General features: G+C 39.2%; 1 protein-coding gene across 1 annotated transcript; it reads right to left on the bottom strand.

Annotated features, from left to right (window-relative positions):
* Positions 1 to 3247: 3247 nt before the first annotated feature.
* SGO1 (shugoshin 1) lies at positions 3248 to 19230 on the bottom strand. The gene is made up of 8 exons (XM_082625788.1): positions 19075 to 19230; positions 15436 to 15590; positions 15157 to 15353; positions 11299 to 11375; positions 9569 to 9627; positions 8246 to 9061; positions 5795 to 5984; positions 3248 to 5588 (listed from the first exon to the last, which is right to left on the bottom strand). Exons 2-8 carry the CDS (start codon positions 15575 to 15577, stop codon positions 5483 to 5485), a joined length of 1587 nt encoding a protein of 528 aa, XP_082481914.1. The 5' UTR covers positions 15578 to 15590; positions 19075 to 19230; the 3' UTR covers positions 3248 to 5482.
* Positions 19231 to 20418: the final 1188 nt, after the last annotated feature.

Below are 20418 nucleotides of genomic sequence, written 5' to 3'. Positions count from 1 at the left end.
GTGGAAGCATGGAGTCTTAACCACTGGACCACCAGGGAAGTCCTCTCGCCACTTTTATTCAACATAATTTTGGAAGCCCTAGCCACACCAATCAGGGAAAAAAGGAAAAAGAATCCAACTGGGAAAGGAAGAGGTAAAACTGTCACTGTTTGCAGATGACATGATACTATACATAGAAAATCCTAACATGCCACCAGAAAACTACTAGAGCTCATCAATGAATTTGGTAAAGTTGCAGGATACAAAAATTAACATACAGAAATCTGTTGCATTTCTATAAACTAAGAAGGAACTATCAGAAAGAGAAATTAAGGAAACAATCCCATTTAGAATTGCATCAAAAAGAATAAAGTACCTAGGAATAAACCTACTTAAGGAGACAAAAGACCCATACTTTGAAAACTATAAGACGCTGATGAAAGCAACTGAAGATGACACAACAGATGGAATGATATACCGTGTTCTTGGACTGGAACAATCAATATTGTTAAAATGACATATTGCCTAAGGCAATATACAGATTCAATGCAATCTCTATCAAATTACCAATGGTATTTTTCACGGAAGTAGAACAAAAAGTTTAAAAGTTTCTCTGGAAACAAAAAAGACTCCAAATAGCCAAAACAATCTTGAGACAGAAAAAATGAAGCTGGACGAATCAGGCTCCCTATCTTCAGAGCAAACTACAATGCTACAGTAATCAAAACCGTATGGTAGGGGCTTCCCTGGTGGCGCAGTTGTTGAGAGTCCACCTGCCGATGCAGGGGACACGGGTTCGTGCCCCAGTCCGGGAAGATCCCACATGCTGCAGAGCGGCTGGGCCCATGAGCCATGGCCGCTGAGCCTGCGTGTCCGGAGCCTGTGCTCTGCAGCGGGAGAGGCCACAACAGTGAGAGGCCCGCGTACTGCAAAACAAACAAACAAACAAACAAACCAAAAAAAACCCCGTATGGTACTGGAACAGAAACATATACAAAGATCAATGAAACAGGATAGAAAGCCCACATATAAACCCATGCACTTATGGTCAATTAATCTATGACAAAGGAAGCAATAATATACAATGGAGAAAAGATAGGCTCTTCAATAAGTGGTGCTGAGAAAACTGGACAGTTACATGTACAAGAATGAAATTAGAACATTCTCTAAAACCATACACAAAAATAAACTCAAAGTGGATTAAAGACCTAAATGTAAGATTGGAAACTATAAAACTCCTAGAGGAAAACATAGGCAGAACACTCTCTGATATAAATTGCAGCAATATTTTTTTGGATCAGTCTCCTAAAGCAGTGGTCCCCAACTTTTTTGGCACCAGGGACCAGTTTCATGGAAGACAATTTTTCCACAGACTGGGGCGGGGTGCATGGAGATAGTTCAGGCGGTAACGTGAGCGATGGGGAGCAGCAGATGAAGCTCTGCTCACTCACTGCTCACCTCCTGCTGTGCAGCCTGGGGGGTTGGGGACCCCTGTCCTAGAGTAATGGAAACAAAAGCAAAAATAAACAAATGGGCCCTAATTAAACTTAAAAACCTTTTGTACAGCAAAGGAAACCATAAACAAAACGAAAAGACAACCTACGGAATGGGAGAAAATATTTGCAAAGGATGCCTCAGACAAGGTCTTAATTTCCAAAATATAGAAACAGCTCATGCAGCTAAATATGAAAAAAAACAAACAACCCGATCAAAAAATGGGAAGACGACCTAAATAGACATTTCTCCAAAGAAGACATACAGATGGCCAAAAGGCACATGAAAAGATGTTCAACATTGCTAAGTACAAGAGAAATGCAAATCAAAACTACAGTGGGGTAGTTCTCACATCAGTCAGAATGGCCATCATCAAAAAGTCTACAAATAATAAATGCTGGGGAGGCTATGGAGAAAAAGGAATCCTCCTACACTGTTGGTGGGAATGTAAATTGGTGCAGCCACTATAGAGAACAGTATGGAGATTCCTTAAAAAACTAAAAATAAGAATTACCATATGATCTAGCAATTCCACTCTTGGGCATATATCCAGACAAAAGTCTAACTCAAAAAGACATGCACCCCAACGTTCATAGCAGCACTATTTTGTAACAGCCAAGACATGGAAGCAACGTAAATGTCCATTGACAATGAATGGATAAAGAAGATGTGGTACATATATACAATGGAATATTACTCAGCCATAAAAAAGAACGAAATAATGCCATTTGCAGCAACATGGATGGACCTAGAGATTATCATACTGAGTGAAGTCAGTCAGAGAAACACAAATAACATATGATATCACTTACTTGTGGAATCTAAAAAGTGATACAAATGAACTTATTTACAAAATAGAAATAGACTCATGGTCAAAGAAAACAACCTTATGGTTACCAAAAGGGAAAGGTGGGGGAGGGTGGGTTAAATTAGGAGTTTGGGATTAACAGATACACACTATATATAAAATAAACAAGAAGGACCTACTGTATAGCACAGGGAACTATGTTCAATATCTTTTTTTTTTTTTTTTTTGCGGCACGCGGGCCTCTCACTGCTGTGGCCTCTCCCGTTGCGGAGCACAGGCTCCGGACATGCAAGCTCAGCGGCCATGGCTCACGGGCCCAGCCGCTCCACGGCATGTGGGATCCTCCCGGACCGGGGCACGAACCCACGTCCCCTGCATCGGCAGGCGGACTCTCAACCACTGCGCCACCAGGGAAGCCCCCGCCCCCTCAGTATCTTGTAATAACCTATAAGAAGATTCTTCGTTATAGGTTATATATATAACTGAATCACTTTGCTGTACACCTGAAACTAACACAATAGTGTAAATCAAGTATACTGCAAAAAAAAAAAGTAAATACATATTTAAATTAAAAAAAATTCGCTGTTTGGAAAATGATATACTCCTCGTGTCTGGAGAATTGGTACCACCATTTAGAAAGCAACCCTACTTCTAGGTACTAACTCCATGGAAACTTATTTACACACATACAAGAATATAGAATATTCAGTGCAGCATTAATTTATGATAATGAAAAAGTGGAAGCAAAATGTTTATCAAAAGAAGAATAAGTCTGGTTTATTTATATAATAAAATTCTGTACACCGATGAAAATAATCTATATCTGCCAATGTGGACAAATCTAAAAACACAATGTTGAGCTAAAAGTAGTTGCAAAAGGATATATACAATATAACATTCATGTAAAATGTGAAAACACAAAACAATCTTAATAGTCTATGGATAAATGCTACAATAAGGATAAATATTAAAATACAAAAACTGTAAAAGTATAAAACCACCAAATTTAGAAAAATAATTGATTTTAGAGATGAAGGGAAGGTGAGGATCAAAGATAGATGAAAAATTATCAGAAGAGAAAGATCTATAAAGTAATAGGAAAGGCAGTCAAAGGTGTAGAGCAGGAGTTGGCAAGCTTTCGGGGTAAAGGGCTCAAGAGTAAATATTTTAGACTTTGCCGGCCTTTGCAAGAGGCAAAATGAAGGATATTATGTAAGTACTAATAGGGGTTCAAAGTTAGTGTTTTCTATCATCAGAATCGATAGCAAGTTTTTGATTTAAAGACATAAAAAACATTTTCAGGCCATATGAAAGCAGGCAGAGGGCTGAATTCGGTCCTTAGTCTGAAGTTTGCACACTGCTGGCCTAGAGCAATGTCATGCAATAGAACTTTCTGGGGTGACGGGAATGTTGTACATCTGCATTGTCCCCAGTATGGTAACCACTAGAGCCACATGTGGCTACTGAACTTGAAATGCAGCAACTGTGACTGAGAAATTAAACTTTACATTGTATTCAATCTTAATTAAGATAGCCATTCTGGAGTTTCTATGAATTCAAAGAACAGCTATAAGAGCAGTGGCTGAACAAACTAGAAAAATAAGAGACTGTGATAGGAGAGTAGGGCATATGAACCAGTGATTCCTTCAGGGACAGGAGGAAAACTTGGGCTGATGGAAAGGATTTTGGGTGTGACTGTCATGGAATGCAGGAAGATGTGGAGACGCAGTCAAGAAAACTTGAGGTCAGGGTTAGAAGAGTCACCCAGTAAAACAGAAATTGTTGATCATGGACAGGGCGGTTCCACAACGAGAAGCTGAAAGAGAAGAGACGTGCGAGGATGGGAGACCTATGGGGGCGAGGACTACAGAGAAAACCAAGGTTTGGGAGAGAAATGTCCAACAAGGGTAAGAGTGGTGAAGGCTGGAGAGAAAGATGACCAGGGAGATATGCTACCTCTGATATTTAAAGAACAGAAGAAAAACACAAACACTATCTTATACAAACTTTATTGCTCTTTAAAAATGAATAACTTTAAATTTTACAGAGGTATATACAAATGTAGGCTTCAAACTCTCAGAACTGAACTAATTCCCTCTCACTGAATTAATTTTTTTTAAACTAGTTAAAATTTTCCTCTTTAATTAGGAACCTCAGGGAAAAGAAGTCACATCACGATTTAAAGGCAAAGGCAGAGACCCAAAACCAGCTGGTTTTTCCTTGTTAGGCGGGAGCACAGTTTAAGCCAGGCCAGACCCACTCCAGCTCTGGCCCCAGTCTGCTCTCTACAGCCTGGTCCCAGGTTTGTTTGGCTGCAAACTGGCTTCACTTCGTCTGAAGACCTAGCTTGAGAGAATTCATGGCTTCCGCAAGTTTGAGCATCCCTCACTTCTGTCATTGGTGGTGCCACCGGCCACGGCCTTAGGAATTGATCAAAAATACAGAAAAGCCCTTGGCATTCACACATTTAACATTTGGCATTTTTGACTAAACAAGTAACTATACTGAAAGGCCATGACACAATAATTTGTGATTTTGCTGAGGTATCCCTTTGAACAATGTACACCTGGAGCTGGGGGTTCAGAGCCAATCACTTACCTGGTCCCTGAGCCTAAGCAACCATCAATTCTAATCATGATCTAATACACATTTTATCTGAAAAACCAAATACAACAAGTATAAGGGATCCACAAACAGCTTAGGGTACACCCTACTGTGAATGACAAGGATTTATTTTGTTCAAATATTGTACAAAGAGTTTCAAAGATCCTCGGCCTGTCTTCAAAAATCATTCATTCAAAATCATTCATTCAATCATAGTATTACCTACTTAAGGGAAAAATAGATGCCTTATAATTGAAACATCTTAATCTGAAGAAACATTAATTTCCAAATGTTGGTATAAGATACACTTTGACTAAAATTAGGCAGTATAAAAAATCTAAACTATTATAGTGCTTAAGTCCAATTATTTATACCTAAAAGAAAAAATAAACCAAATGTATCAAAGGTTTAAGAAAAACCATCACATTTGAAGCATAGTTTTGAAGAAATGTTCACGATCTAGAGCCCTGTCAAGAGAATATTCTATGGCAGTAGTTCAACCCACTTGAACACTATCTTACAGATTCTCTCAGCACCACAGAAGAGGGTGTAGGATGAATTTAAACAACATCCAACAAACGCTTCATTGTACTTGCTTCATGCTTTTTTTTTTTTTGAACTGCGTCTGGAATCCTTTTTCTGCTTAAAAATAGGCGAATTCAAGAAACACAAATCTGTAAAAGGGTCCCCTCTTCTCAGTTTCCTGTAAGAGTAAAGAGAACTCGTAGGCATAATTATAAGCATCCCAATACTAACTTACTCTTCAGTATAAATTTACTGTAGAGTATGCCACTGTTAATATTCCCGGTTCAGATTTTCATCAAAATGGTGTATTTCAAATAAGGCTCCATAACCTTAATCCCGCCATGTGTATCATTAAAAGTTAGTTCCCACAAGCCAAATACTTACGAAGCGAGCGTGGGTTCCTTATAGTTCACACTGGCTGTGCACCTACGTTTATGCAAAGACACTGGTGGGCTTTCTACATTCTTTTTTGGAGAAAGAGAAAGTTTTCTGGTTTTCACTACAGGATACAAGGGGACATTTGTGATATCCTTCAGGTGAAAATGAGGTGACTGGTGAGTTTCAGGTAATGCACCTACAGAAAACAAGTTTTATTGAATATGGTTCCAAAAAACAAACAAGCAAACACAGGAACTAAAACTGTATGCAATTACACATCTTAAAAGTATACAAAATCCAGCATTTTATAACAAAGATTTTTAAAAACTTGTTCACCATTTTTTCCTCCCAGATAACACTGAAATATTAATTATTGTAGCTGTGAAGAACTGACTAAAACAATAGTTTACTAAAACTTAAAATTCTTAAAAATTAAAGAAAAAATTAAAATTCTTCTAGGACAGCTTGGGCATAATGAATTAGTTTAAACTATGCAATTTCATTTAGTCACACCTTGCTCTTTAGAATCATCCAGGCCTCAATCTCTTTCAATTCCTAAGTTTATCATCAAGTGACTTCTTACTGTCTTATAAAGCCACTCAAACTCATTCTATTAAACAAATGAGAATTCTAAATCGTACTCTCTGGGTAAACCAGGAGAAAAGGTGTTTCCTCTAGTAATGCTAGTCGGTTAAAAAGTTACCCAATTTTTTCCTGTCATAAACATCCAAGTTATTCTACTTGGAGCTACATCTATATTGGGAGACAGCTACCCAGCACACAGTAAGAACACTATTAAGACAAATAAGCCCTTAAAATAGTTTTAAAAAGCAAATCATTTCCCAAGAAAAACTAAATTGTAACTGTAAAATGACTTATACTTATTAACCATTGTCCAGGGTTATTTGGGATTCAAATATTCTGTCTTTCTTGTCCCTACATAAGCATCTTGTACTATACTAATTATTCCAACTTTTGGTTTGGAAAATATGGTTAAACAACAACATCAGATCAGTTGCTATATTCCGAAATAAAGCTTCTAAAACTTCAAAGCATATACAGATCTTCTGGGGATTTTGTTAAGAGAGATACAGATTCTGATTCAAGGATGTGGGGTATGGCCTGAGATTTTGCTTTTCTAAGAAGTTTCCAGGTAATGCTGATGCTGATGGTCTGGGGACCAAATTCTGAGTAACATTACTTTAGAGTGTATTTTTTTTTCTTTTAAAAACTTATTATGAAATATTTCAAGTATACACAAAGACGGGGACAACAGTATAATAAGCCCCCAGTTACCCAACTTCAATTATCAACATTTTACCAATCTTGTTTGATTTACTCTAAAATCATTACAGCATATATTTTTTAAAAGATATTTGCGGCTTCCCTGGTGGCGCAGTTGTTGGGAGTCTGCCTGCCGATGTGGGGGACGCGGGTTCGTGCCCCGGTCCGGGAGGATCCTGCATGCCGCAGAGTGACTGGGCCCATGAGCCATGGCCGCTGGGCCTGCGCATCCGGAGTGTGTGCTCCGCGGCGGGAGAGGCCACGGCCACGGCAGTGAGAGGCCCGCGTGCCGCAAAAAAAAAAAAAAAAAAAAAAAAGAAAAATATTTGCATGCTACCACCACCTAACTGGTTGACCTTGGAAAGTCATTTAGCTTTTTTAGGCTTCAGTTTTCTTATAAACAAGACAAGCATGATCACACCTACATGTCACAGTTGTTCTGAGGATCAAATGAACTAGCATGACAATATTTTGGGAATAAAACCTGCCTGTTTATGTTAGTTTCCCCAGACTAAAATTCCCAGATGAGAATCTCTGTGGGCAGGTGCAGGCTGTATCATCAACATTTGAACCATGCCTACTTTTTGATCTAACCAATAAAAGCAAGATTTTTCTAAGCCACAGTTTTTAGATGTTTTACAAATGTCTTACAAAAGAATACTAAGCCCATCAATTGAGGAAAAGGTTTTCTTGGTCTAATTAGGCCACGTTCACTAAATAGAAAATTATTTTAAATTGTGGTTCCTGTCAAGTTGACCATATAAAGCAAAGCCATTAAAATTACAGGTCACTGGATTCAAGTTTGATTTCATTTTCAACAGGCTGTTTCAGGGGAGTGTGTAATAGGCATTTTAATTCAACTTAACTCCACAAAAGTTTTTTCCTCGCCTTGGAAGCTTTCATTTACTGAAAGTAAAATTGCTTTCTCCATAACAAGTAGTATTTGTTCTCAGAGAGGATTTAAATTAGCTTAAAGCATGTTGAAGCAACACAACTGTGATTTCCACCCCATAGCCCCCGACTATTTCATCTGACTGTAACTTTCCCCAAAGAGACAGATGGTAAGTCTGTAACCTCCTCCAGAGAAGCAGATGGTAAGTATAGTATATAAGCACCAGGAGTGATCATTTATCATAAACATTAAAAATGCAGGCAAACAAGTCAATCACTTACTAGGAGGAGTTTTTGTTGGCTCAGAACCCTCTGTCTCCTTTTCACCTCTATGCTTCAGTGCTCTTTTAGATCGAGGCCTGGTGACTGGACTCCTACCCGATTCACGGGTGAGATCTTGACTGTACTTGCACGTGGGCAGATAGAGGTCATCAGAGTCATCTCCTGAAACACTTGATTCACAGATGCTCACTTCAGATTCATTGTTGTTTTCTTCTCTTTTAGAATCATTGCTCATTTTTTGTCGGAAAGGAGTGAGATGAACACCCTCTTCCAAATTAAAATTGTAAGCATCCCTAGAGGTGACAGATTTATCCAGCTTTTTTTGGGAAACAGTTTTTTTATATTCACTTTTGCTCCCTTTATATTTTGAGACAGATTTTGATTTTCTCCTTTTGTTAGCTTTTCTTTTCTCTTCTCTTTTTCTTCCTTGGGCAGCTCTGTGCTTACTTTTAGTTTGGTCTAATTTATACTCTAAAATGTCTTCTTTTGTTTTAGTAGATCGTCCTGGATGAATTAGCTTTGGTGATAAGTAAATTTGATCCTTGTTCCATTGATAAAAATTTTGTTCTACATTTTCAGGTATGTGCGTGTTTACTGGTGGGTCTACAAACCTAATTCTTTCCAGTTCCAAAGACTGCTCTGACAAATGACTGATTCCAAATTCATCCAAGGAATTGAACTGACATGGATTGTTGACATGTTTCTTTAAACTGCGACGGAGAGATACAGTTCTAGGTAAGACATTATCAGTTGACTTATCTTCACCTGAATCCAAATCGAATCCCAGTCTGTTTTGAGAAATAGTAGGTACTGGCTCTGAGAATTTAAAAAAACAAATGAGAAAGATAGTTTTACTTTATGGAAATTTAAATTTCAAGAATCTTAGAATTCAAAGTTAAAAATGCAACTAATGAAAATTCATCCTGTAGTTTTCCCACATTTACTATAAATAAATAAAAATCTGGGGAGCATAATATTTACTTCCTTCCAACTGTCTGTACCTATATATTCCAAGGTCGTTATGAGGGTTAACTACGGTATGTTAAATGCCTAACACAGAGCGTAACACATAGTAGGCTCAGTAAACTGCAGCAACAGTTATAGTCAAGGTTTCTGACTATAGATTTGGAAAAATAAATGGATGTGTTTTAAAACTCTTATTATTCTGTGCAAAATAAACAGATCTTTGCTTTGAGCAGAATACCAGACAAGAAGATTTAAAAAGGTAAACAAATAAAAAATTAGAGAAATTTAATTATGTTACTTGTTCCCAAAGATCTCATCTTGCCTTTAGCAGTATTTTTAGATTTTCGTTTGTATTACCTTCTATTTGATACAATCCTTCTTGTCCTGGAAAGTCAGTGTCCTGAAGAGGAACTTGCCTTAGAAAATACCAATAAAAAACAAAAATTTATTTAACAATTATGTAATAAAAACAAATTTTAAGATTTTCTACAAAGTAAGTTTTTTTTTTTAGTATCATTTCATAATTCCGCTCTAAATCAGTACATCTGTTCTATATCAAAGGAAACCAAAAAACACTTATGCTGATTACGTGGAGGCTGATTTGTTAGAACTGACATTCAACTGCCTCTGGAGGAACTAACATATCAAATTGGACAGTTCCTCCTGAAAACGTTCCAAAACTCACCATTTCATTTAACTGGAGAAACAGCCAATCAGATCAACTTATAAAATACATTAAAGAAATTCAGTTAGATCCTTCTTTAGGAGCCTGCGTTATCACTAGCCAAGCTGTGATTTGTGGGCAGTGAACACTTCTACGGTGCTTACCTACTGACTCCTCTGAAGTTAATACTGTTAATTTTCTTTAAAAATTTTGTTCCCCTTTGGTTCATGGAACAAGAAATTTCCATTCTTTATGCTTTAATATGGCCGTTTCATTCTAATTATAATTTTATTCTCTATTTTCTGTAGAGAATTTCCCCCTCTGGACATCAAAACTTAAGTACAAGTTTAGGTAACAGAGTTATGGCAACCAACTAATAACAATTTTAGAAACCTTATAAAAACTCAATTACCTCATCTTGCTTTTTTGATCATCACATAAATATTTTGTCATATCTTAACATTCAACTGTTTAAAAACTATTCATGATTAAAATTGATATGGGGATAGGAATCATATTAGTGATTACTTCTGCAAGGAGGGGGCACAGACTCGAAAGGCACATGAGGGAATGGCTTATGGTAGTAGCTCTCACCTGGGGACAGTTAACCTCCCCCTCCCCCCAACATCCCCGGGATATTTGGCAATGTTGAGAGACATTTTGGTTCTTATAACTGTTCGAGGGGGGCTGCTATTGGCCTCTAGTGGGTGGAGGCCAGGGATGCTGCTAAACATCCCACAATGCTTGGGACAGCCCCACAAACAAGAATGATGTAGCCCAAAAAGTCAGAGGCGCTTAGACTGAGAAACCCCGGGCCAGAGCGACAGCAATGCTCTGCATCTTAACTCAGGTTTTGGTTCACGGGTGTGTACATTAGTCCAATTCACTGAACTGTGTAATTAAGATCTGTGCATTTTACTGTATCTAATTATATCTCAGTAATTCATAAGCAAACAAATAAAGTACACTTAATCCAAGAGAAGAAGAAGGTATATGAGGTCTGATGGTATTTAAGAATGAAGTGGATTAGCAAGACAGTGTGAAAGCTGTGTTAAATATGATATTTTATTAGATTTCTTTTCTAAACCAGACTATTTGTAGTCCTGGCAAAATACCATCATTTGAATAACCAATCCTTAGAATAAAAACACAATACAAGAAAAATATAACTGAAGGGAATAGTTTAAAAATTCAGGAGAAGCTTTTTATTCCTAGACATCAAAAAAGTAACTAAATAGAAGAAAGCTTTGGCTTGGCTACATAGCACAGAATTTCAACATACAAAATTTCTTAAATACATTCTTAGAGAGAACATCAGACCCAAATACAAGAGTCAATATAATGCTAATTTCCTTTCATAAATGGATCACAGAATTAAATACTACTTGGCATTAATAATCATAATAATGAATTTGATACTAACGGTAAATCCTCCACGAGTAAATTCCTGGAGATGCTGTCGCGACTGGAGTCCATTCCAGAGGGACATACTTCCCGGTCCTGTCAATGTATTAAAACAAAGAAAACACTGGTACAATGGAAATATTCATAACAAAGCATTCATTTATTCAACAGTACTTATTGACAGTCTGCTATGGTGCCAGGGACTGTTCTAGGAACTGAATCTATAGCTACAAAATAGATTAAGTACTATCCTTTTAAAGCTTACATGCTAGTGTAGGGAGATGAAATGTAAAAAAGCTGACGGTGGTAAATGCAATGAAGGAAATACTCAGGTTGAAATGACAGTGAGTAACTGATGTTGGAGGTCTCTTTTAGATGGGATGACTTTCATTTGAAATCTGAAGAATGCAAAGAGCCAGCCATTGAAGGAGGAAGAAGTGGAAACAGCAGATACAAAAGTCGTGATGTAGGAAAACCTTGCTGTGCTCAGAAAACAAAGGCCACTGGGGCTGGAACATAGTCACTGAAAAGACCAGTGAGAGGTGGGCACACAGAGGCCAGATAATGTAGGGCCTTGAGAACCATGAGTTTGGATTTTAGTCTATGTGTGATGGGAAGTCATTTGAATATTAAGCAGGGAAGTAAAATGATCTGAGCTTTAAAGAGATCAGTCTGGCCACTGTGTGAAACATGGATTGAAAAGGGCCAAGGGCACAGGCTGTTAGGAAGTCATCATAGTAAATCAAGCAAGACATATCAGCTTGGACAGGAATTCTATGGCTGTGGAGGTGAAGCCCAGGGGAAGGCTTTGCGATAACAGTGCACTCACATTGAATAGGGGTGGAGGTAGGGACACAGAGTGAGAAGGAAGCTTCTTATGCTTCTGACTTGAGCAAATGGGTGGGTTGCCTTATTGAGCTGAGTAAGACTTACAGAGGGAGGCAGAAGTCCAATGTCTTGGGAGGGGGGAAATAAAGAGCTGTGCTTTGTATGCAATATATTTGAGATCCTTTATAAATATTTAAGTGAATATATCAAGTAGTAACTGTGTGTGTGTGTGTTTGTGTAGGTCTTGAGCTACAAATTTGGAAGCCACCAGCAGGCAGACAATATTTAAAGCTATGGGAGCAGATGAGATGGGCCTAGGACAACTGATGTTTAAGAGTAAAGAAGCCAGCAGAAGAGATGGACATAGAACAGTCAGAAAGATAAACAAGGAGAGTATGATGCTAAGAAAGCTAAGAGATCAAAGTATTTCCAGCAAAGAGTCATCCCTGTACTATGTATTACTTCAAGGCCAACAAGTGACCCCTGAATTTGGTAACATGGAGGTTTTGGTGACCTTGACACACAGTGACAACAGAATGGTGGGGATGAAAGCCTGATAAGAGTGAGTTCAAATGTGAGGGGACGCTGAGGAAGGGAAGACAGTAAGTGTTCTGTTCTCTCTGGAAAAGTTCCGCTGTGAATGGAAGCAGAGATGAGGAGATGGAGGAATGAGATCAGGAGAGGTTCCATTTATTTTCTTTTCCTCTTAAGATGAGAGATATTGAAGCACATTTGTATGTAGCTAGAACGATTCATTAGAGGGAGGTAAATGTTAGAGGAGGGTGCAAAGTCCTAGAGGAGATGAAAAGAAGGGAATCTGATGCATAAGGGGAGGGACTGGGCTTGGATAGGAGCAGAGACACTTCTGCCAATGGCACAGGAAGAAAGACGGAGAACACAGTGTAGACACAGGAAGGTGTGTAGATCTCTGTTAGGAAGACGAGCGGCCCGGTATGATTCCTTAAGTCACTCCAATTCAGTGCAGTTGTTTTATGAAATTTGATGTACATATAAAATGAAGACATTATAATGAACAGGTTAAAACTGTTCATCAGAAACAACTAGAAATTTAATCCTGTTAAAAGTTTTAAATTTATTATCAATATAGCTAATGTTCTAAAGCTAGTATTATTACTGAAGATAAGTAAAGGAGGATATTTAACTACAGAGTGATATAAAAATTATTTAAAAGAGCCATGATAAAACTTAGGGAACACAATGCTATTAGAAATTACTTTCTGATTAATCCTTACAACGTAAGTTAGTTATTGGTAGGTATGAAAAATTCTTTTTTTTTGTGGGCCTCTCACTGTTGTGGCCTCTCCCTTTGCGGAGCACAGGCTCCGGATGCACAGGCTCAGCGGCCATGGCTCACGGGCCTAGCCGCTCCATGGCATGTGGGATCTTCCTGGACTGGGGCACGAACCCATGTCCCCTGCATCGGCAGGCAGACTCTCAACCACTGCACCACCAGGGAAGCCCAAGAAAAGCATTCTTATTAAAGCATTTTAAGTTCTCCAGCACTGCAAAATTGACTTGATAAACAAGGATGCAAATGTATACAATGATGGTTGAGAATGAGTGACACATACAGCGAGTACGTGGCAGAAAACAAACTCTGATGTTTTAAATGCTAGGAATACTTTCACCCAGCAACTAACAATATCTTTTAATAAATATTCAAAAATCACTCATAAATGTCAAAAGGCCTACAATAACAGAATTTTTTTCACCACTGTTTTTGTGATTATCTCACTGAGTACTCACTTGACGCTACTCTGTGTGATTTCAGCAAAAATTTGGAAAGGGAAAAGGAAGATTCAAATGTCTTTGGAGAAATTTTTTTCCTCACTAGTTGACCAAACAAGGAAAAGAAAAAAATTAGGGAAGATTACATTCTGAAGGAAAAATATTTAAATAACCTTCACATGAAGGTAAAAAAAAAAAAAATCGTATCTAATCTTTATAGACAATTTTCTACTATATTATGTATGTATATGTTGCTATATGTGTACATATGTATGTGTATACACACACATGTTCTATATATGTCATACACAGAAAAAATATGGAATCACCTTAGTTGCAGAGAAGCAAGAACTCTTTCACTGACTCTTCCTCTCAATGGATAGGTGACTTAATTCCTTTCTCGAGTCCAGACCCCTACCTTAATCACTAGGCTCTGGCTTCTTCTCCTGCCGTAGGTGCCAACACAACTGTCTTCACTGACGTGGCAAACAGATGGACACCCAAGTGTTAACACCTGACACTCACCACTGCTCTTTTCTTTTCTGCCCCATGCAGTTTCCCTGGCAGTGGCCTCTGGGAAAAAGAGAAACTGGCTCGTCCTCTCTCTTCTAGGGATTAATGTGTGATGAGACCCAGATAAGACCCTAAATCAAAATTTCTCCACATCTCCTATGTTTCGGCTGGCCTTTCTATACATTCCTGGACACAAACAGAATCAGACTGAAGAACAGACAGCAAAATGTTCAGGATATTTCTTGTTTGGGAGTTAATATATAATTGTCCTTATTTAGGCAACTAGTAGGTAAAAATGATTCTCCATAAAGCGCTTAAATACCTCCCATCTCCCCAGTCAAGGTAGTCCTTTCAAAACCCCACTGGTGTAGCAAAACCACATAGAAAAGCTAAGATTAATAGCACTGATTAAAACTTTTGGACTAGTCTGCTTCCACAACCACTTTTAGACCTTTGGCTTGGTTGCCCCTACCTTTGACTCACATCGTTGCCATTCAAAGGGTCTGGCCGTGCAAGAGGCTAAACTATTTCTTTTATACGTTGACTTGCTACCTGCTTTCAGAAGCAAGTTATATGAGTATAAGCCTCAATCAGCTGCAGGTATATGCTTGAATCTTTCTTAACTGGCCCACATACAACTGGGCTGCAGCACTGAAGAAAGATGTTCTCATCACTTCATTAATAACAGAGCTATCAGTAATTAATTTAAAAAACATAATTGATCTAAACTACTAATTCATGGTTTTAACATTTTTCCCAAGAAATTGAGCCTTTGTGATCAAAATACCTGAGCAGGTTCTTCCGTCTGTTGTGAAGTAAGTTTTTCTTTCAGTGTGTACAGCTGACACGTGAGGTAGTAACATTCTTTCCTCAGCTGTAAGATGATATCCTGGGCTTCTCTCACTTTGGACTTTTCATTTTCCAAAGCTAAGACTAACATTCTGTTGTTGTCTTGGTAGTTTTTTAGCAGTGTAGAAGTGTTGGCTAAAAGAGAATACATTTTTTTTATCAGTTATTAAATCTAATCTTAAACAGTGATGTAAAGGACAACATGAAAATTTCTTACTGATTATTTGGCATGGCGCAGCTATCAAAGACTTTCGTTTGCCAATCTCTGCCAAGTTTTTACTCCTTTTCTCTTTCATTCGTTTCTTTATGTCTTCAAGACTATCTTGAAAGGACTTTTTGAGGCATCTTTCCTTGGCCATCTTCTGCCTAGGACTTTAGAACAATGGAAAATATTTAATTTTTCAAGGGGTGATATCAAATATAAAACAAAACTGAAAACACAGGTTATTCATAAAAAACGGATTAAATAGAGACTTTGTAACTGTAGAATTAGCCCAAAGTAGATAGCCAATCTGGTAATAACCTACATTTGCAGCTTTTAAATTACATTAATATTTGTGGCACAATTTTATCCTCCTCAGGTACTTTATACAGAAGGCTTAATAAATATGGATTTCCAACACAAAGGCTCTATAATATGCCACTTATTTATTCTTTAACAAATACTCATTGGGGGCTTACTATACACTGGGTTGGCCAAAAGGTTCATTCAGTTTTTTCCATAAGATGGCTCTAGTAGCACTTAGTTGTCTTCAACTTCATTTGAAACAATTTTGTTAGATCGTTATGTGACAGCTGTCATATCAGCATGCATTTAAAAAAATACATCAAAAAAACACACATCAAAATTGGTGAATTTTTTTTTTTTTTTTTTTTTTTGCGGGCCTCTCACCGTTGTGGCCTCTCCCGTTGCGGAGCACAGGCTCCGGATGTGCAGGCTCAGTGGCCATGGCTCACGGGCCCAGCCGCTCCACGGCATGTGGGATCTGCCTGGACCGGGGCACGAACCCGCGTCCCCTGCATCGGCAGGTGGACTCTCAACCACTGCGCCACCAGGGAAGCCCAAAATTGGTGAATTTTTATGTAGCTATTTTAATACTTAAGATGGAAGAAAAAAAGCAACATTTTCAGCATATTATGCTTTATTATCTCAAGAAAGGTAAAAATGCAACTGAAACTCAAAAAAAGATTTGTGCAGTGTATGAAGAAGGTGCTTTGACTGATCGAACGTGTCAAAAGTGGTTTGCAAAGTTTCCTGCTGTAGATTTCTCGCTGGACGATGCTTCATGGTAGGGTAGACCAGTTGAAGTTGATAGCGATCAAATAGAAACAATAATTGAGAACAATCAACGTTATACCACACAGGAGATAGCCGACATACTCAAAATATCCAAATCCAACGCTGAAAATCATTTGCACCAGCCTGGTTATGTGAATCACTTTGATTTTTTGGGTTCCACATAAGTTAAGTGAAAAAAACCTTCTTGACCGTATTTCCACATGAGATTCTCTACTTAAACGTCCTGAAAACGTTCCATTTTTAAAACAAATTGTGATGGGCGATGAAAACTGGATACTGTACAACAATGTGGAACAGAAGAGATTGTGGGGCAAGTGAAATGAACCACCACCAACCACACCAAAGGCCAGTCTTCATCCAAAAAAGGTTATGTTGTATATATGGTGGGATTGGAAGGGAGTCCTTTATTATGAGCTCCTTCTGGAAAACCATGATTAATTCCAACAAGTACTGCTCCCAATTAGACCAACTGAAAGCAGTACTCGACGAAAAGTGTCCAGAATTAGTGAACAGAAAATGCATAATCTTCCATCAGAATAACATAAGATCTCATGTTTCTTTGGATGGCCAGGCAAAAACTGTTACAGCTTGGCTGGGAAGTTCTGATTCATCCGCTAAATTCACCAGACATTGCACCTTCAGATTTCCATTTATTTCAGTCTTTACAAAATTCTCTTAATGGAAAAAATTTCAATTCCCTGGAAGACTGTAAAAGGCACTTGGAACAGTTCTTTGCTCAAAAAGATAAAAAGTTTTGGGAAGATGGAATTATGAAGTTGCCTGAAAAATGGCAGAAGGTAGTGGAACAAAAGGGTGAATACGTTGTTCAATAAAGTTCTTGGTGAAAATGAAAAACGTGTCTTTTATTTTTACTTAAAAAACTGAAGGCACTTTTTGACCAACCCAATACTAGGCATTAAGGGAAATGCTTAATATATTTTGAAGTTATTATTATTTATGTTTCCTATGACTATATTTATGACCAACTTTTAATGTTTATTAGGCTTACAGCATTAGTTCAGAGGCAAAAAACACATATCTGGGCTTTGCTTTCCAGTTACTTAAGATATGCACACATGCTCAAGAAAGTTAGGTGATCTTGAGAGGTTTAGTTATGCTATGTAACATTATATACAATTTCACTAGGCTGTTATAACAATCACAGAGCTAGAAAAAGCAGGAACTGGGGCGGAGGAACATGCCAATTTTCTCATAGTTATTTTTAAAACTCAGATCATGCATACAGCAGACATTATGTAATTATTGTTCTACATACAGTTGAAAGTAGCAAAACATGCACTGCCAGGAGACCATACCATTGAGTGTATTAGTACATAAGTATATGTAAATCTTTCAATGCTGCAAATCAGATGGCTTCAGTATTTTGCTACTAAGCATGTCAAACTACTTTTCATGAACCTCTTTTGCCCTAGACTGTACTTTGAAGATCTTAAAATTGCAAAAAATAATTCTTGTTTCCTACCACAATCTACGTATACAATTTTCACTGCAAAAGGACATCTTCATCTCCTCTTAGTCAAATATTTTCCTGAATCTTACATTTTCTTGAGTGTTTTCTCCAGGCCTTCCTTATTTTCCTCTGGGGTCTTAAATATAGATATTGTAGATTTCATTAAATATTTTCTTTCTGCCAATACAGATACAATATATACTGGGATGTTTCCAGTAGAGCAAGCACAACTATTATTTTTAAACACTAATGTTAAGTGGGTTGTATAAAATACCGTACCACAATGGAGTTTTTGGAGTTCAAACCTGTAGATGTTTGAGAGCCAGGCAGATTAGGTAACTGAGCAAGTTGGTTTGGTTACTTTAAAAGCAGAGCTTATATAAAAAAACTTTCGTTCTTACATTTAATCAACTTAAAATTACAAAAGAAATATGCCCTATCAGAAGTTTCATTCCCATCTAGGCTGATGGTCTTAAAAGGGGGTGTGGTGGAGAGAAGGAATGAAATCAGTCACAGCGCGGACGGCAGTCTCAATCTGTACAGTATTCGGGTAAGGGGCCTAGGTTCAAAAGAACCTAAAAAATTTGATCTCCATCATAATTCTTTCATCACTCTTGCTGTAGGACACGGGCCAGTGCCGGCTTTTCCAGGGTAAGAGAAGCAGCAAAAGAAAAGGACGTCAAAGGCATCGAGCCACACAAAAAATACCTGCCAGTTTGTGTGCCCTCACGTTGAGCCTGGCTTTTAACTACTGTAAACGCTTTACTTTCACATCACTTAAGTCACACAGTTCCGCGAGGCGCGAGGTTCCGGGCCCACTGAACAGAAGAGGAAATAAGAGCATCGCAAAGCGCAGGTCGGGGGGCTGAGCAGAGAGAGGCACCCGGTCAGGCCGACGCCACAGCCTGAGCTTTTGGCCACCGAACTCAGAACAGAGAGACCCAGAGGGAAGGGGGACAGGGGTCAAGATGCCCCTGTGTCACACCCGAAAAACCTGCAGCCTCCTCTTGAGAAAGCGGGACGGGTTGGAGGCTCCCGGAAGAGGCCCGGAGACCCGCCTCCAGCAGGGACGTCCACCACGGTACCTTGGCCACGGCTTCTGCCACAGCTGTCACCCTCCTCCTCACATTCCAAGGCTCCGCGAGGCTGTCTGGCCGTGCGCGTCCTGAGCTCCGAGCCCCCTTAGCCTCTGGGACCCTCTCTCACCGCGCCGCTGACCGCTGCAACCACATTCGAAATTCTCCGCCGCGCTCACCCATTGGCTGGCTGGACGCGGTCACGTGATGCTGCGGCGCAGCCCAAGGCGCAGGCAGAGTCCCGCCCCGCCGGGCGGCCTCATGTGACGCAATCCCGCCGAGAATCCGCATCCGGGCATCCGCCGCCCCCTCCCGCGGGGGCGGAGCCAGTTGTCCGGCGCTTTTCGGCTCGGAGTTGTTGGTGTTTAGGGGTGGAGCCTCTCCGACACCTTTCAGGGCGGGTATTTTAAGGAGTTCAAAAGATTCCTGTTTCTGTAGTCTTACAGCTGCCCGTCTTCGAGGTTATGCGCAAGGGCTCCCTCTTGTGAGACGAATCTTCTCGGTTGTTTGCCCGCCGAAGCAGTCAACCTGCCGCACGGAGGCGGTTAAAGGGTATTCAAACCAAAATAAGGAGCAGCTTTTGGATTAACGGGATTTTGTTAGGCAGGTTGCAGATATCTGAACTATTCAGATCCAGGTTCTTTCTCTTTGCCCGACTACCTCTGGCTCTTTTCCCCTCAGGCAGTAACACCAGCATCCATCCAGTTACCTGCCCAGAAGACTGGGGAATCTTCCTAATTTTTTATTCTCCCTTAGCTTCTCCACGTCCAGTTACCCAGTCCGGTCACTTCTACTTTCTAAGTATTATTCAGGTCCAGACTCCACTAATTTCCATCTTCTGATCCAGGCAACTACCTAATCCCTTTCTACGAAGTGCGTTCGTACCTGCTCTGACTGCAGAGTCTATCCACTGGATGCCAAAAAGCACGATCCATAAAAGGAAATATTGATAAAGTGTACCTCATTGAAATAAAAAACTTATTTCCCTGTGAAAGACCCTGTTAAAAGGATAAAAAGACAAGCTACTGCCTGGGAGTAAAATGTTTGCAAACCACTCGTGATAGGGTGAATAGTGACTGCTTAAAACTATCAAGTCCTGATCCCTGAAACTTGTAAATGTTATTTTATTTGGAAAAAGAGTCTTGTAGATGTAATTAAGCTAAGGATTTTGAGATAAGATTATTTGAGGTTATCCACGTGGGCCCTAAATGCTATCACAAGTGTCGTTGTAAGGAAAAGGCAGAGGGAAATTGGACAAGTACACAGATAAGTCAGTGCGATGGGGGCAGAGACTGGAGTGATGCAGCCACCGGGCAAACAGAGGAGAAGGTGATGTGAAGACAGAGAAGAGAG

The sequence above is a fragment of the Mesoplodon mirus genome, assembly GCF_964341445.2.
Source record: "Mesoplodon mirus genome assembly, chromosome: 6".
NCBI lineage: Eukaryota > Metazoa > Chordata > Mammalia > Artiodactyla > Ziphiidae > Mesoplodon > Mesoplodon mirus.
This window is presented reverse-complemented; position numbering and strand designations above follow the sequence as displayed.